The 15,493-nt window shown below is 52.6% G+C and overlaps 1 protein-coding gene across 1 annotated transcript in view; it reads left to right on the forward strand.

Annotated features, from left to right (window-relative positions):
* The window catches only part of LOC142463636 (uncharacterized), a 134,635-nt gene extending 119,261 nt beyond the window's left edge, over positions 1-15,374 (forward strand). The window contains exons 9-10 of the mRNA XM_075566604.1: positions 11,899-11,982; positions 13,522-15,374. Coding sequence (XP_075422719.1) covers positions 11,899-11,982; positions 13,522-13,610 — 173 coding nt within the window. The 3' untranslated portion in view covers positions 13,611-15,374. The remainder of the gene's footprint in view (positions 1-11,898; positions 11,983-13,521) is intronic.
* The last annotated feature ends 119 nt before the right edge of the window (positions 15,375-15,493 follow it).

Raw genomic sequence — 15,493 nt, forward strand, 5'->3', positions numbered from 1 at the left:
AGCACACACCCAGCACATACCCAGCACATACCCAGCACACACCCAGCACACACCCAGCACACACCCAGCACACACCCAGCACATACCCAGCACATACCCAGCACACACCCAGCACATACCCAGCACATACCCAGCACACACCCAGCACACACCCAGCACACACCCAGCACACACCCAGCACACACCCAGCACACACCCAGCACACACCCAGCACACACCCAGCACATACCCAGCACACACCCAGCACACACCCAGCACACACCCAGCACACACCCAGCACATACCCAGCACATACCCAGCACATACCCAGCACACACCCAGCACACACCCAGCACATACCCAGCACACACCCAGCACACACCCAGCACACACCCAGCACACACCCAGCACACACCCAGCACACACCCAGCACACACCCAGCACATACCCAGCACACACCCAGCACACACCCAGCACACACCCAGCACATACCCAGCACACACCCAGCACACACCCAGCACACACCCAGCACACACCCAGCACATACCCAGCACATACCCAGCACATACCCAGCACACACCCAGCACACACCCAGCACATACCCAGCACACACCCAGCACACACCCAGCACACACCCAGCACACACCCAGCACACACCCAGCACACACCCGGCACATACCCAGCACATACCCAGCACATACCCTGCACACACCCAGCACATACCCAGCACATACCCAGAACATACCCAGAACATACCCAGCACACACCCAGAATGTAACCCGGCTAGTTTACGGCAAATGTTAGAATAAACGTTGCCTCTACTGTATCTTCCCCTCAGCTCCTCCTATTTCCCCCTCATACCTTTCCCTCAGCTCCTCATATCTCCCCCTCCTCATACCTTCCCCCCAGCTCCTCATATCTCCCGCTCTTCATATCTCCCCCTCAGCTCCTCATACCTTCCCCTCAGCTCATATCTCCCCCTCCTCATATCTCCCCCTCCTCATACCTTTCCCTCAGCTCCTCATATCTCCCCCTCCTCATATCTCCCCCTCAGCTCCTCATATCTCCCCCTCCTCATACCTCCCCCTCCTCATACCTTCCCCTCAGCTCCTCATATTTCTCCTCCTCATACCTACCCCTCAGCTCCTCATATCTTCCCCTCCTCATACCTTCCCCTCTGCTCCTCATATCTCCCCCTCCTCATATCTCCCCCTCAGCTCCTCATATCTCCCCCTCCACATACCTCCCCCTCCTCATACCTTCCCCTCAGCTCCTCATATTTCTCCTCCCCATACCTTCCCCTCAGCTCCTCATATCTTCCCCTCTGCTCCTCATATCTCCCCCTCCTCATATCTCCCCCTCAGCTCCTCATATCTCCCCCTCCTCATACCTTCCCCTCAGCTCCTCATATCTCCCCCTCCTCATACCTTCCCCCCAGCTCCTCATATCTCCCGCTCCTCATATCTCTCCCTCAGCTCCTCATACCTTCCCCTCAGCTCATATCTCCCCCTCCTCATATCTCCCCCTCCTCATACCTTCCCCTCAGCTCCTCATATCTCCCCCTCCTCATATCTCCCCCTCAGCTCCTCATATCTCCCCCTCCTCATACCTTCCCCTCAGCTCCTCATATCTCCCCCTCCTCATACCTTCCCCTGAGCTCCTCATACCTACCCTTCAGCTCATATCTCCCCCTCCTCATACCTTCCCCTCAGCTTCTCATATCTCCCCCTCCTCATATCTCCTCCTCCTCATACCTTCCCCCCAGCTCCTCATATCTCCCCCTCAGTTCCTCCTATGACACACACAGACAGACAGGACACACACAGAGACAGACAGGACATAGACAGACAGCACACACACACACACAGGATACAGACAGGACACACACACGTCTCACTGAGAAGCAGCTCACTCCTTCCGGCCCGGTACTAAGCCCCGCCCCCGAGATCCTCTGACCTCCAACCAATCCCCTGCTTCTACTCTCTAAGCCCCGCCCCCCGTCATTCTAACATGAAAAAAATACTACCCGGCTGCCGCATCCTCCTCCTCCTCGGCGCCGCCACTCGCTCCCCCCGCGCACCCCCCCCGTGCACCGTCGCCGACTCCCCCGCGCACCAGGGAGAAAAACCAGGACATTCCCGAGACGGACGGGCAACCGGGATAGCCCAGCAAAAAACGGGACTGTCCCGGCAAAAACGGGACGAACGGTCACCCTATGTATAGTTGACTGTTTGGGATATATACGGCACGCAATGTCTGTCCCTGTATCTGTCACTCTGTATATAACTCAGTCTGTGTGTCACTCTGGCACCCTGTCTGTCAATGTCCCTCTGTCTATCACAGTCCCTCTGTTTGTCACTCTGTCCGTCACAGTCCCTCTGTTTGTCACTCTGTCCCTCTGTCTGTCACTGTCCATTTGTTTGTCACTGTCCCTGTGTTTGTCACATTGTTCCTCTGTCTGTCACTGTCTCTCGGTTTGTCACTCTGTCACTCTCACTTTGTATGTCACTCTGTCTCTATGTCACAGTGTAACTCTGTCTCTCTGTCACAGTGTCACTCTGTCTCTCTGTCACAGTGTCACTGTCTCTCTGTCACAGTGTCACTTTGTCTTTCTGTCACAGTGTATCTCTGTCACAGTGTCACTCTGTCTCTCTGTCACAGTGTCACTCGGTCACAGTGTCACTCTGTCTCTCTGTCACAATGTCTCTCTGTCACGGTGTCACTGTCTCTCTGTCACAGCGTCACTCTGTCTCTCTGTCACAGTGTCACTGTCTCTGTCACAGTGTCTCTCTGTCACGGTGTCACTCTGTCTCTCTGTCACTAATGTGAAGTGCTATATACACTAATGGCGCTATATAAATAAAGACATACATACAGTGTCACTCTGTCACAGTGTCACTCTGTCTCTGTCACTTTGTGTCTCTGTCACTTTCTGTCTCTGTCACTTTGTCTCTGCCTGTTTCTCTGTCTGTTCCTCTTCCTCTTTCCTGTAATCTTCCCCTCAATTCTTTTTACCTCTCTTGCTCTCCTTTTGTCTTTCTCTCACACACACACTCACACACTCACACACTCACACACACTCACACACTCTCTCTCTCTCACACACATCCTCTCTTCTCACGCTCACTCTCTATCTCACACACTCTCTACCTCTCACACTCTCTCCCTAACACTCTCACCCTCACACTCTCTCCTTCTTATGCTCTCACTCTCACACTCTCCCTCCCACACTCTCTCCCGCTCACACTCTCTCCCTCTCACACTCTCCCTCTCACACTCTCTCCTGCTCACACTCTCTCCCTCTCACACTCTCCCCCTCTCACACACTCTCTCTCACACACACACACTCTCACACTCTCCCTCCCACACTCTCTCCCGCTCACACTCTCTCCCTCTCAAACTCTCCCTCTCACACTCTCTCCCGCTCACACTGTCTCCCTCTCACACTCTCTCCCTCTCAAATGCTCTCTCTCACACACACACACACACTTTCACATGCTCCCTCTCACATGCTATCTTACACACACACTCTCACACTCTCTCCCTCTCACATGGTCTCTCTCACGCACACACTCTCTCCATCTCGCACTCTCTCCATCTCGCACTCTCTCCATCTCGCACTCTCTCCCTCTCACACTCTCTCCCTCTCAAACTCTCTCTCCCACACTCTCTCCCTCTCACACGGTCTCTCACACACACTCTCACTCTCTCTCCCTCTCACACTCTCCCGCTCACACTCTTTCCCTCTCACACTCTCTCCCTCTCACTCTCTCCCTCACACTCTCCCTCTCACACTCTCTCCCTCTCACACGGTCTCTCACACACACACACACACACACTCTCACACTCTCCATCTCACACTCTCCCTCTCACACTCTCTCCATCACACTCTCTCCCTCACACACTCTCTCACACTCTCTCCCTCTCACACTCTCTCCCTCTCACACGGTCTCTCACACGGTCTCTCACACACACACCCACACTCTCTCTCTCACTCTCTCCCTCACACTCTCCCTCTCACACAGTCTCTCACACTCTCTCCCTCTCACACTCTCTCCCTCTCACACTCTCCCTCTCACACTCTCTCCCGTTAACACTCTCTCCCTCTCACACGGTCTCTCACACACACAAACACACACACACAGACACTCTCACACACACACACACACACACTCTCTCCCAGGGCCTATTCTACTAGGTTTGATAAGTAACTCATCGAGCTTTTTGAGCACTGCCCGAGGGATTTGGCAAGTTTGCTATTCAGAAATGTCTGCAGACCTGCCAAACTCGTACGGGAAGTGCATCTCTGTCCCGGGGAGCAGGTAATTACACCGTTATACTGGGATCATATCACAGAGCAAAACCAAGAAGTAACACAAATGGTCATTTATTCCATTGAAACAGACGTACACACCGTGGATTACAATTATACAGAGGGAAACACACTTACTGGGGTTCTGGGCTACAAAACTAATCTTTCTTAGTTGCAACAGCACAGAAAACTGTAACGCCTGCGCTCACCACGAACAAGGCGAGACCCCGGTACTGAGGTGGGAAAGTATAAACTGCGCCACCCACAGTAGCGTAGACGTGCCAGGAAAGTGGATTGTCAGCGTAGCCGGGTCTGGATTGGAAAGCGCGGGTTAGTCCTGATACTTTCCGAGGTCGTGGGGAGGAGCCAGTAGAGTAGTCAGTGTCCGTTGTGCCGTGATCAGGGATTGGAGCCGGTAGATTAGTAGTGTGTCCGTTAACCGTGGTCAGGGATTGAGAAGTGTGAGTGGTCAGAGGCAAATCGGGGTCGTAATCCAGGGAGGGTCCAATAGTCTAGCCGGGTCGGTACATGAGGGGTCAACTGGAAAGCAAGACAGGCAAGGCAAAGCGAGGAACGTGAGAAGGCAAGGTACAATGATCTATGCTCAGCAATGAGTGACTGAGAAAGCAGGAACTAAATAGGAGGACTGAAGCAATGAGATTGAGAGACGGAGTGGAGGCGCGGCCCCCGCGGGGACCGGGACTGGGCACAGGAGTCAGGTGGACATCGATATAATTGTTGCCTCGCAGCTGGGGAGCGGTGCACGAACATCGTGTGAGCACGCCGCGCGAGTGACGCAAGTTGGAGGCGGGACCAAGCTCCATAGCAATGTTAGAAGACCTCCATGTGCACGCGCGCGCTCTGTAAGCACTGCAGAGGTGTGTGGAGCAGAAGGTAAGGTGGGGACACGCCACAAGGGACCTGTCCCCCGATTCCTTACAGTACCCCCCTTGAGGTGCAGCCTCAGTACGACTCCAAAAAGGCTTGTGCGGATACCTGGCGTGGAACCGCCTTAACAATCTAAGAGCATGTACCTGGTGATGGGGTATCCCGGAACTTTTTTCTGGTCCAAACCCGCTCCAGTTTACTAAATACTGGATTGATCCTCTGGATCTTCTTGAGTCGATTATAGAACGAACCTTGTACTATTCTTGTCCTAGTCTGAGTACTGGAGAAGGTTTAGGAGAAGCCTCAGGGAATTGAGAACTCTGAAAGACCGGTTTCAAAAGAGAGATATGAAACACAGCAGGAATTTTCATAGAAGGAGGAAGCTGTAGGCGGTATGCCACTGGATTAACTTGTTCCAGGATGGTAAATGGACCCAGGAATCTTGGGGCCAATTTGAGAGTTGGTGTCTTCAACCTGATGTTTTTAGAAGAGAGCCACACCCTGTCTCCTGGTTTGAAGTTGGGCGCCTTACGGCGATGACGGTCAGCCTGTGACTTTTGTATGAGAATGGCCTCCTGGAGAGTCCTCTGGATACTTTTCCAGGAATCCTGTAAGGAATTCACTCTTAAGTCAGCTGCTGGGACTCCGGAAGAAACAGAAGAGATGGGAAGATGTGCCGGGTGGAACCCGTAATTGATAAAGAACGGCGACTCTTGGGTGTACTCGTTTCTTAAAGAATTGTGGGTGAATTCTGCCCATGGTAGGAGCTCTCCCCAGTCATCCTGAGCGTCCGTGATGAAACATCTAAGATATTGTTCAAGAGACTGGTTCATCCTCTCGGTTTGTACATTGGTTTGGGGATGATACCCTGAAGAAAAAAAGAAGTCCAATATCCATCCTTTGAGCAAAAGCACGGCAACATTTAGAAATAAATTGAGATCCGCGATCGGACACTATAGACAGCGGTACTCTGGGAATCCGAAAGATTTCCTTAACGAAGATATCTGCCTGTCAGGACCACGCGCCCGGTCCCTGCGTGCTTCCACTAAGTCGCGCCTCCTTACTGTGGCGGTCCGCATTCTCTGCTCCTCCGTCGGTCCTCCTCCCGGCGGCACATTGCCCCCACCTCCTGCGGGCACGCAGCGGGTCCCATTCGCATGCGCACCTCAGTGCATCGTGACCCCGTTGCGTGCACGTATGCGGCGTGTATGCACGTCTCTTAAAGGGACAGATGCCTATGGGAATGTCTGGACTAATCTCAGGGTGGCTACACCTGAGTTTCACCCTGCCTCAGCCTATCAGAAGTCTACCTATATCTGAGCCACTCCTCCCTGTTCTCCCTGATTGGTTTTCTTTGGTATTTAGGCTTCAGTCACCCTCTGGTCATTGCTGAGCATAGACCTTCTATGCACCGTGCTCTCTTGCTGCCTGAATACCTGTCTACGTCATTCCGAATATCTGCCGTGACCCTGCTTATACCTGACCTGTCTCTTCTTGTTCACCTGAACCTTGACTTGGCTAACGGACTTCTATGCTCTCTTCTCCACGATCTCGGCTAAGGGACATCTACCACTCAACAATCTCCAATCCTCGACTTCGGCTTACGGATCTCAATCATTCTACGATCTCCAATCCCGGACCATAGGCAAGTACCCGCTACCCTCTCCACTCTCCTATCCTGACCCAGCTACGTTCACGACCCTGCAATCTGGACCCACCCTTGTGGCTTAAGGCAGTGGTTATATATATTCCCCACCTCGGCCCCGCAGTTCAGTCCAGGTTGCAGTGAGCATCCGTGACACTGCCAGGGTGGCGGAATTGGGAAGACCTTTGAGAGGTAGGAAATGTGCCTGCTTTGCAAATCTGTCGACAATGACAAGAATAGTGTTCATTCCCCTTGAAATAGGAAGTTCCACAATGAAGTCCATCGATAGATGACTCCAGGGGCGGTCCGGTATGGGCAAAGGATGTAAAAGACCCAGAAGTTTGCTGCGAGTGGTTTTATTTCGGCTCAAATGGAGCATGATTTGATGAACTCCTCAATGTCTTTGAGTATATTAGGCCACCAAAAGGTACGTTTGATGAGATCCGAAGTTCTTCTGATACCAGGATGACCAGCAGACCTAGAAGAATGACCCCACTCTAAAACCTTCCTTCGAAATTGTGGTGCAGCGTACAAACAACCCTCTGGCACCTCTAGACCACTAGGAATATGTTTTTGAGTAGCCAGAATCTTGTCCAGGACGTCGAATGAATTAGCAGAAATAATGTATTTAGAAGGAAGAATAGTCTCCGAAATGTCCTCAATCTTGTCCTCCATGACAAATTGACGTGATAATGCATCAGCTTTCACGTTCTTTGATCCGGGAATGTAAGAAATTAGATAATTATATCTAGAGAAGAAGAGAGAACAGCGAGCCTGACGGGATCCGAGGCGGCAAGTGCCCTCAATGTAAAGCAGGTTTTAGTGATCCGTGAGAATTGAGATGGGGTTCTCGGTACCCTCCAGAAGATGTCTCCACTCTTGAAGTGCAAGCTTAATGGCTAGGAGCTCTCAGTTGCCAATGTCATAGTTCTGCTCTGCTGGAGCAAAATTTTTTGAGAAGAAGCCACAAGGGTGTAACTTATCTTGAGGAGTTTGTCTCTGAGAGAGAATGGCACCAGCCCCAACATCAGAAGCATCTACTTCAAGAGTGAAGGGAAGTTTGGAGTCAGGATGGCGTAGAATGGGGGTGGAATCAAAAGCTTTTTTGAGTGAGTCGAAGTCCTGAAAGGCCTAGGGAGGCCAGAAGGAAGTGCCCGCTCCCTTCTTAGTGTGGGCCGTAATAAGAGCCACAGTAGAAGAAAAATTACGAATGAATTTATGAATATGATATTGAGTTTTGTCATTATCTGATGATTACGGGACATACGCATTAGCTGATAACCTACCTCATTTGAGAATATATTGCCCCAGCAGAATCTTTTCTGGATTGGAGAGATTCCTTACAAAAACAAAGTCTTTACAAGTCCTTTAGATGACCGGGACTAAGCCCGGAAATTTCTGGAACTGCCTTTGGCATGCAGTTCCTGCCGCCACCGCTCTTTCCATTCTGGAGGTGCTGAAATTCCTTGACCGGGAGCGAGTACCAAATGTCCTGATTCTCTTTTCGGCGTGTAGTTTCAGCCGCAACCGATATGTTCTATTCTCAGAATTTGGCCCACAAAAAGTGGGACTTAGAAAATGTCTTGCCTTGTAATTTCTGAAGCCAGCTCGCTCCTATTTCTCCCAGAGCACCTTTCGGTCGGTTCAAATTTGCTGCTGCTATCTTGGCGCTAAGAATCTCTCGAGCTGATTGGCTGCTAGGTTTCTTATAGGATTTCAGTTCCATTCACAGAATGGCGTGGGAATTTTGCCACCAACCTATCAGCGTTTTGCCGGTACCCTGAAGCCTGGCGAGCATGGTTTTCAATTCTGCAAAGGGGCATGCGCCAATCTGGCACCTCTGCCTCTTAGCATATTGAACCCCCCGTTGTGCCAGGCTCCTCAGAGTCCGGGGCTGGACAAATGGTCGCCAGATAGCCCTTATTCATGCCGGGACATGGGTACTCAAGGATAACTCCGGTACCCCGCCCGCTCTAAAACCTTGGCATCTCTGTGGCTTTCAAGTCCGGGAACGGAGCAGACTTAGTGGCACCAAGTTGGTAGCCAGCTAGTCTCTCGGAACCACGGACTTAGAAATCCCCAGATCATATAGTGTGCACCAAGCATTATACATATTAAACATACCCGTTTAATAAAATATACTTGGATACTGTGTCTTGCTAAAAATGTCTAAGTCCTCCTTTGGTGTCAGGGATAGAATAAGAATTCCTACTCGCTATTCTCACTAGCTATATCCCGGCCACACTGAAAACCTGATTTTACATTTTTATACAAAATAAACCTTGGGAGCTGGAGCACCCTCTCACACACACACACTCTCTCTCTCACACACGCACTCTCCCTCTCTCACACACACTCTCCCTCTCTCACACACACTCTCACACACACTCTCCCTCTCTCACACACACTCTCACACTCACTCTCCCTCTCTAACACACACTCTCCCTCTCTTACACAGTCTCCCCCTCTCTCACACACTCTCACACTCTCCCTCTGAAACACACACTCTCCCCCTCTCACACACTCTCCCCCTCTCTCACACACTCTCACACTCTCCCTCTGAAACACACACTCTCCCTTTCTCACACACACTCTCCCTGTCTCACATACACACTCTCCCTCTCTCACACACACACTCTCCCTCTCTCACACACCCTCTCACACACACACACACTCTCTCTCTCACACACGCACTCTCCCTCTCTCACACACACTCTCCCTCTCTCACACACACTCTCACACTCACTCTCCCTCTCTAACACACACTCTCCCTCTCTCACACACTCTCCCCCTCTCTCACACACACGCTCCCTCTCTCACACACACTCTCCCTCTCACACACACACTCTCCCTCTCACACACACACTCTCCCTCTCTCACACACACTCTCCCTCTTTCACACACACTCTCTCCCTCTCTCACACACACTCTCCCTCTCTCAAACACTCTCCCTCTCTCACACACTCTCCCCCACTCTCACACACACTCTCACACACACTCTCCCTCTCTCACACACACTCTCCCTCACACACACTCTCCCTCACACACACACTCTCCCTCTCTCACACACACTCTCCCTCTCTCACACACTCTCCCTCTCTCACACACTCTCCCTCTCTCACACACTCTCCCCCTCTCTCACACACACTCTCACACACACACTTTCCCTCACACACACACTCTCCCTCTCTCACACACACTCTCCCTCTTTCACACACACTCTCCCCCTCTCTCACACACACTCTCCCTGTCTCACACACTCTCCCCCTCTCTCGCACACACTCCCCCTCTCTCGCACACACTCTCCCCCTCTCTCGCACACACTCTCCCCCTCTCACACACATACTCTCCCTCTCTCACACATACACTCACCCTCTCTCACACACACACTCTCCCTCTCTCACACACACTCTCCCTCTCACACACACTCTCCCTCTCACACATGCACACTCTCTCTCACACACACACACACACTCTCTCTCTCTCACACACACTCTCCCTCTCTCACACAATCTCTCCCTCTCTCACACACACTCTCCTTCTCTCACACACACTCTCCCTCTCTCACACACACTCTCCCCCTCTCTCGCACACTCTCCCTCTCTCACACACAATCTCCCTCTCTCACACACACTCTCTCTCTCACACACACACTCTCCCTCACACACACACACACTCTCCCTCTCTCACACACACTCTCCCTCTCTCACACACACTCTCCCTCTCTCACACACTCTCCCCCTCTCTCACACACACTCTCCCTCTCTCACACACTCTCCCTCTCTCACACACTCTCCCTCTCTCACACACTCTCCCCCTCTCGCACACACTCTCCCCCTCTCTCGCACACACTCACCCCCTCTCTCCCCCTCTCACACACACACACTCTCCCTCTCTCACACATACTCTCACCCTCTCTCACACACACACTCTCCCTCTCTCACACACTCTCCCTCTCACACACCTTATCCCTCTCTCACACACACACACTCTCTCTCTCTCATAAACTCTCCCTCTCTCACACACACTCTCACACTCACTCTCCCTCTCTAACACACACTCTCCCTCTCTCACACACTCTACCCCTGTCTCACACACTCTCAAACTCTCCCTCTCACACACACACTCTCCCTCTCTCACACACACTCTCCCTGTCTCACATACACACTCTCCCTCTCTCACACAAACACTCTCCCTCTCTCACAAACACACTCTCCCTCTCTCACACACACACTCTCCCTCTCTCTCACACACACACTCCCTCTCTCACACACACACTCTCCCTCTCTCACAAACACACTCTCCCTCTCTCACACACACTCTCCCTCTCTCTCACACACACACTCCCTTTCTCACACACACTCTCCCTCTCTCACACACACTCCCTCTCACACACACTCTCCCTCTCTCACACATACTCTCCCTCTCTCACACACACACTCTCCCTCTCTCACACACTCTCCCTCTCACACATTCTCACTCTCTCACACATACTCTCCCTCTCTCACACACCCTCTCCCTCTCTCACACACTCTCCCTCTCACACACACTCTCCCTCTCTCACACACACTCTCCCTCTCTCACACACTCTCCCTCTCTCACACACACTCTCCCTCTCACACACACTCTCCCTCTCTCACACACACTCTCCCTCTCTCACACACACACTCTCCCTCTCTCACACACTCTGCCTCTCTCACACACACTCTCCCTTTCTCACACACGCTCCCCCTCTCTCCCACACACTCTCCCTCTCTCACACACACACTCTCCCTCTCTCACACTCTCCCTCTCCCTCACACACTCTCCCTCTCTCACACACACTCTCCCTCTCTCACACACACTCTCCCTCTCCCACACACACACTCTCCCTCTCTCACACACACACTCTCCCTTTCTCACACACACACTCTCCCTCTCTCACACACACACTCTCCCTCTCTCACACACACACTCTCCCTCTCTCACACACACACTCTCCCTCTCTCACACACACACTCTCCCTCTCTTACGCACGCTCTCCCTCTCTCACACACACTCTCCCTCTCACACTCTCTCTCTCTCTGTGTGTCAGGGTTTAAGGACACCGAAGTGCTCGCCTCCTTACAGTCTACGGAATTCTTATGGCCATTCTCTGCTTCCTCTCTCTGCATTCCAGGTAATCAAATATACTGTATATATACATCTACCCCTCGGGGCTCTGCCTCTGACTCTGTGTGATCTCCAGCACAGCTCTGCCTCTGACTGTCTGTGTGATCTCGGGCACAGCTCTGCCACTTACTGTCTGTGTGATTGTCACGGTAACTTGTTACAGGGTATAATATACACCAAAAATCTGGGTTGAATTGAACACGACTTAGGTATAATAAATATAGTTTATTCCTTAAAGAAGGAGAACACACAAGATGATACAAATAACAGACAAGAAATGGACACTTACTTAGGGGTTGGACAATGAAGCAATCAGGTACAGGATTGGCAATTCATTCAGCAATACAGGTTCATATGAAGACATCACGAAAAAGCACGAAATACCATGGGTATAGGGTTTACACTGGTTTATATGGGATTCCAGCCCTATACGTCCACAGAGGGTGTCAGGCATTGGACATCAATTACCTCCACCCAATGACCCTTTGCACCTCACTTGAGAGGCAAAGTCATACCTGTCACAGGGGTGGACATTACTCTAATCAGGGGCTCATTTCCCTAGCCTCCCAGGTGAGAGCAGGGGGTGGCCAAATGGGGCGTAACCCCTTTAATACCGGGCCAAACCCCCTCTCCCATGACAGTGATGTCGTGCACAGCTCTGCCTCTGACTGTCTGTGTGATCTCGGGCACAGCTCTGCCTCTGACTGTCTGTGTGATCTCGGGCACAGCTCTGCCTCTGACTGTCTGTGTGATCTCGGGCACAGCTCTGCCTCTTACTGTCTGTGTAATCTCGGGCACAGCTCTGCCTCTTACTGTCTGTGTGATCTCGGACACAGCTCTGCCTCTTACTGTCTGTGTGATCTCGGACACAGCTCTGCCTCTTACTGTCTGTGTGATCTCAGGCACAGCTCTGCCTCTGACTCTCTGTGTGATCTCCGGCAAAGCTCTGCCTCTGACTCTCTGTGTGATCTCGGGCACAGCTCTGCCTCTGACTCTCTGTGTGATCTCCGGCAAAGCTCTGCCTCTGACTCTCTGTGTGATCTCAGGCACAGCTCTGCCTCTGACTGTCTGTGTGATCTCCGGCACAGCTCTGCCTCTGACTCTCTGTGTGATCTCCGGCAAAGCTCTGCCTCTGACTCTCTGTGTGATCTCAGGCACAGCTCTGCCTCTGACTGTCTGTGTGATCTCCGGCACAGCTCTGCCTCTGACTCTCTGTGTGATCTCCGGCAAAGCTCTGCCTCTGACTCTCTGTGTGATCTCCGGCAAAGCTCTGCCTCTGACTCTCTGTGTGATCTCAGGCACAGCTCTGCCTCTGACTCTCTGTGTGATCTCAGGCACAGCTCTGCCTCTGACTCTCTGTGTGATCTCCGGCAAAGCTCTGCCTCTGACTCTCTCTGTGATCTCAGGCACAGCTCTGCCTCTGACTCTCTCTGTGATCTCAGACACAGCTCTGCCTCTGACTGTCTGTGTGATCTCCGGCAAAGCTCTGCCTCTGATTGTCTCTGTTATCTCGGGCACTGTCTGATCTCATGATTCTCTATTGTAGGGTCTGATTACTCCAGAGCCTGTGGTATCCTGAGTCTTACCCTTCTCTCTGAGATCTGCACCATACTGAGCATTCTCTATACACGCTAACCCCATATCATGTCCCAAAGTCTGCAACCAGCCACCCCATAACCTCTCCCCCACTCTGTAACCAGCGACTTCATAACCCTCTCCCCCAGTCTGTAACCAGCGACCCCATAACCCTCTCTCCCACTCTGTAACCAGCGACCCCATAACTCTCTTCCCCAGTCTGTAACCAGCGACCCCATAACCTCTCCCCCACTCTGTAACCAGCGACCCCATAACACTCACCCCCACTCTGTAACCAGCGACCCCATAACCCTCTCCCCCACTCTGTAACCAGCGACCCCATAACCTCCCCCAGTCTGTAACCAGCGACCCCATAACCCTCCCCCCCACTCTGTAACCAGCGACCCCATAACCCTCTCCCCCACTCTGTAACCAGCGACCCCATAACCCTCACCCCCACTCTGTAACCAGCGACCCCATAACCCTCTCCCCCAGTCTGTAACCAGCGACCCCATAACCTCTCCCTCACTCTGTAACCAGTGACCCCATAACCCTCTCCCCCACTCTGTATACAGCGACCCCATAACCTCTCCCCCAGTCTGTAACGAGCGACCCCATAACCCTCTCCCCCACTCTGTAACCAGCGACCCCATAACCCTCTCCCCCGATCTGTAACCAGCGACCCCATAACCCTCTCCCCCACTCTGTAACCAGCGACCCCATAACCCTCTCCCCCACTCTGTAACCAGCGACCTCATAACCCTCTCCCCCAGTCTGTAACCAGTGACCCCATAACCCTCTCCCCAAGTCTGTAACCAGTGACCCCATAACCTCTCCCCAGTCTGTAACCAGCAATCCCATAGCCCTCTCCCCCACTCTGTAACCAGCGACCCCATAACCCTCTCCCCCACTTTGTAACCAGCGACCCCATAACCTCTCCCCCACTCTGTAACCAGCGACCCCATAACCCTCTCCCCCACTCTGTAACCAGCGACCCCATAACCCTCTCCCCCACTCTGTATCCAGCGACCCCATAACCCTCTCCCCCAATCTGTAACCAGCGACCATATAACCTCTCCCCCAGTCTGTAACCAGCGACCCCATAACCTCTCCCCCAATCTGTAACCAGCGACCCCATAACCCTCTCCCCCACTCTGTAACCAGCGACCCCATAACCCTCTCCCCCACTCTGTAACCAGCGACCCCATAACCCTCTCCCCCACTCTGTAACCAGCTACTCCATAACCCTCTCCCCCACTCTGTAACCAGCAACCCCATAACCATCTCCCCCGATCTGTAACCAGCGACCCCATAACCCTCTCCCCCACTCTGTAACCAGCGACCCCATAACCCTCTCCCCCACTCTGTAACCAGCGACCCCATAACCCTCTCCCCCAGTCTGTAACCAGTGACCCCATAACCCTCTCCCCAAGTCTGTAACCAGTGACCCCATAACCTCTCCCCCAGTGTGTAACCAGCGACCCCATAACCCTCTCCCCCAGTCTGTAACCAGTGACCCCATACCCCTCTCCCCAAGTCTGTAACCAGTGACCCCATAACCTCTCCCCCACTCTGTAACCAGCGACCCCATAACCCTCTCCCCCACTCTGTAACCAGTGACCCCATAACCCTCTCCCCCAGTCTGTAACCAGTGACCCCATAACCCTCTGCCCAAGTCTGTAAGCAGTGACCCCATAACCTCTCCCCCAGTCTGTAACCAGCGACCCCATAGCCCTCTCCCCCACTCTGTAACCAGCGACCCCATAACCCTCTCCCCCACTCTGTATCCAGCGACCCCATAACCCTCTCCCCCAATCTGTAACCAGCGACCCCATAACCTCTCACCACTCTGTAACCAGCGACCCCATAACCTAATAAAATTATAAACTACATACGGATGTCTGAATTTATTATTCCTCTTAGCACCTTATACAGAGATCAGC

The sequence above is a fragment of the Ascaphus truei genome, chromosome 11 (genome assembly GCF_040206685.1).
Source record: "Ascaphus truei isolate aAscTru1 chromosome 11, aAscTru1.hap1, whole genome shotgun sequence".
Taxonomy (NCBI): domain Eukaryota; kingdom Metazoa; phylum Chordata; class Amphibia; order Anura; family Ascaphidae; genus Ascaphus; species Ascaphus truei.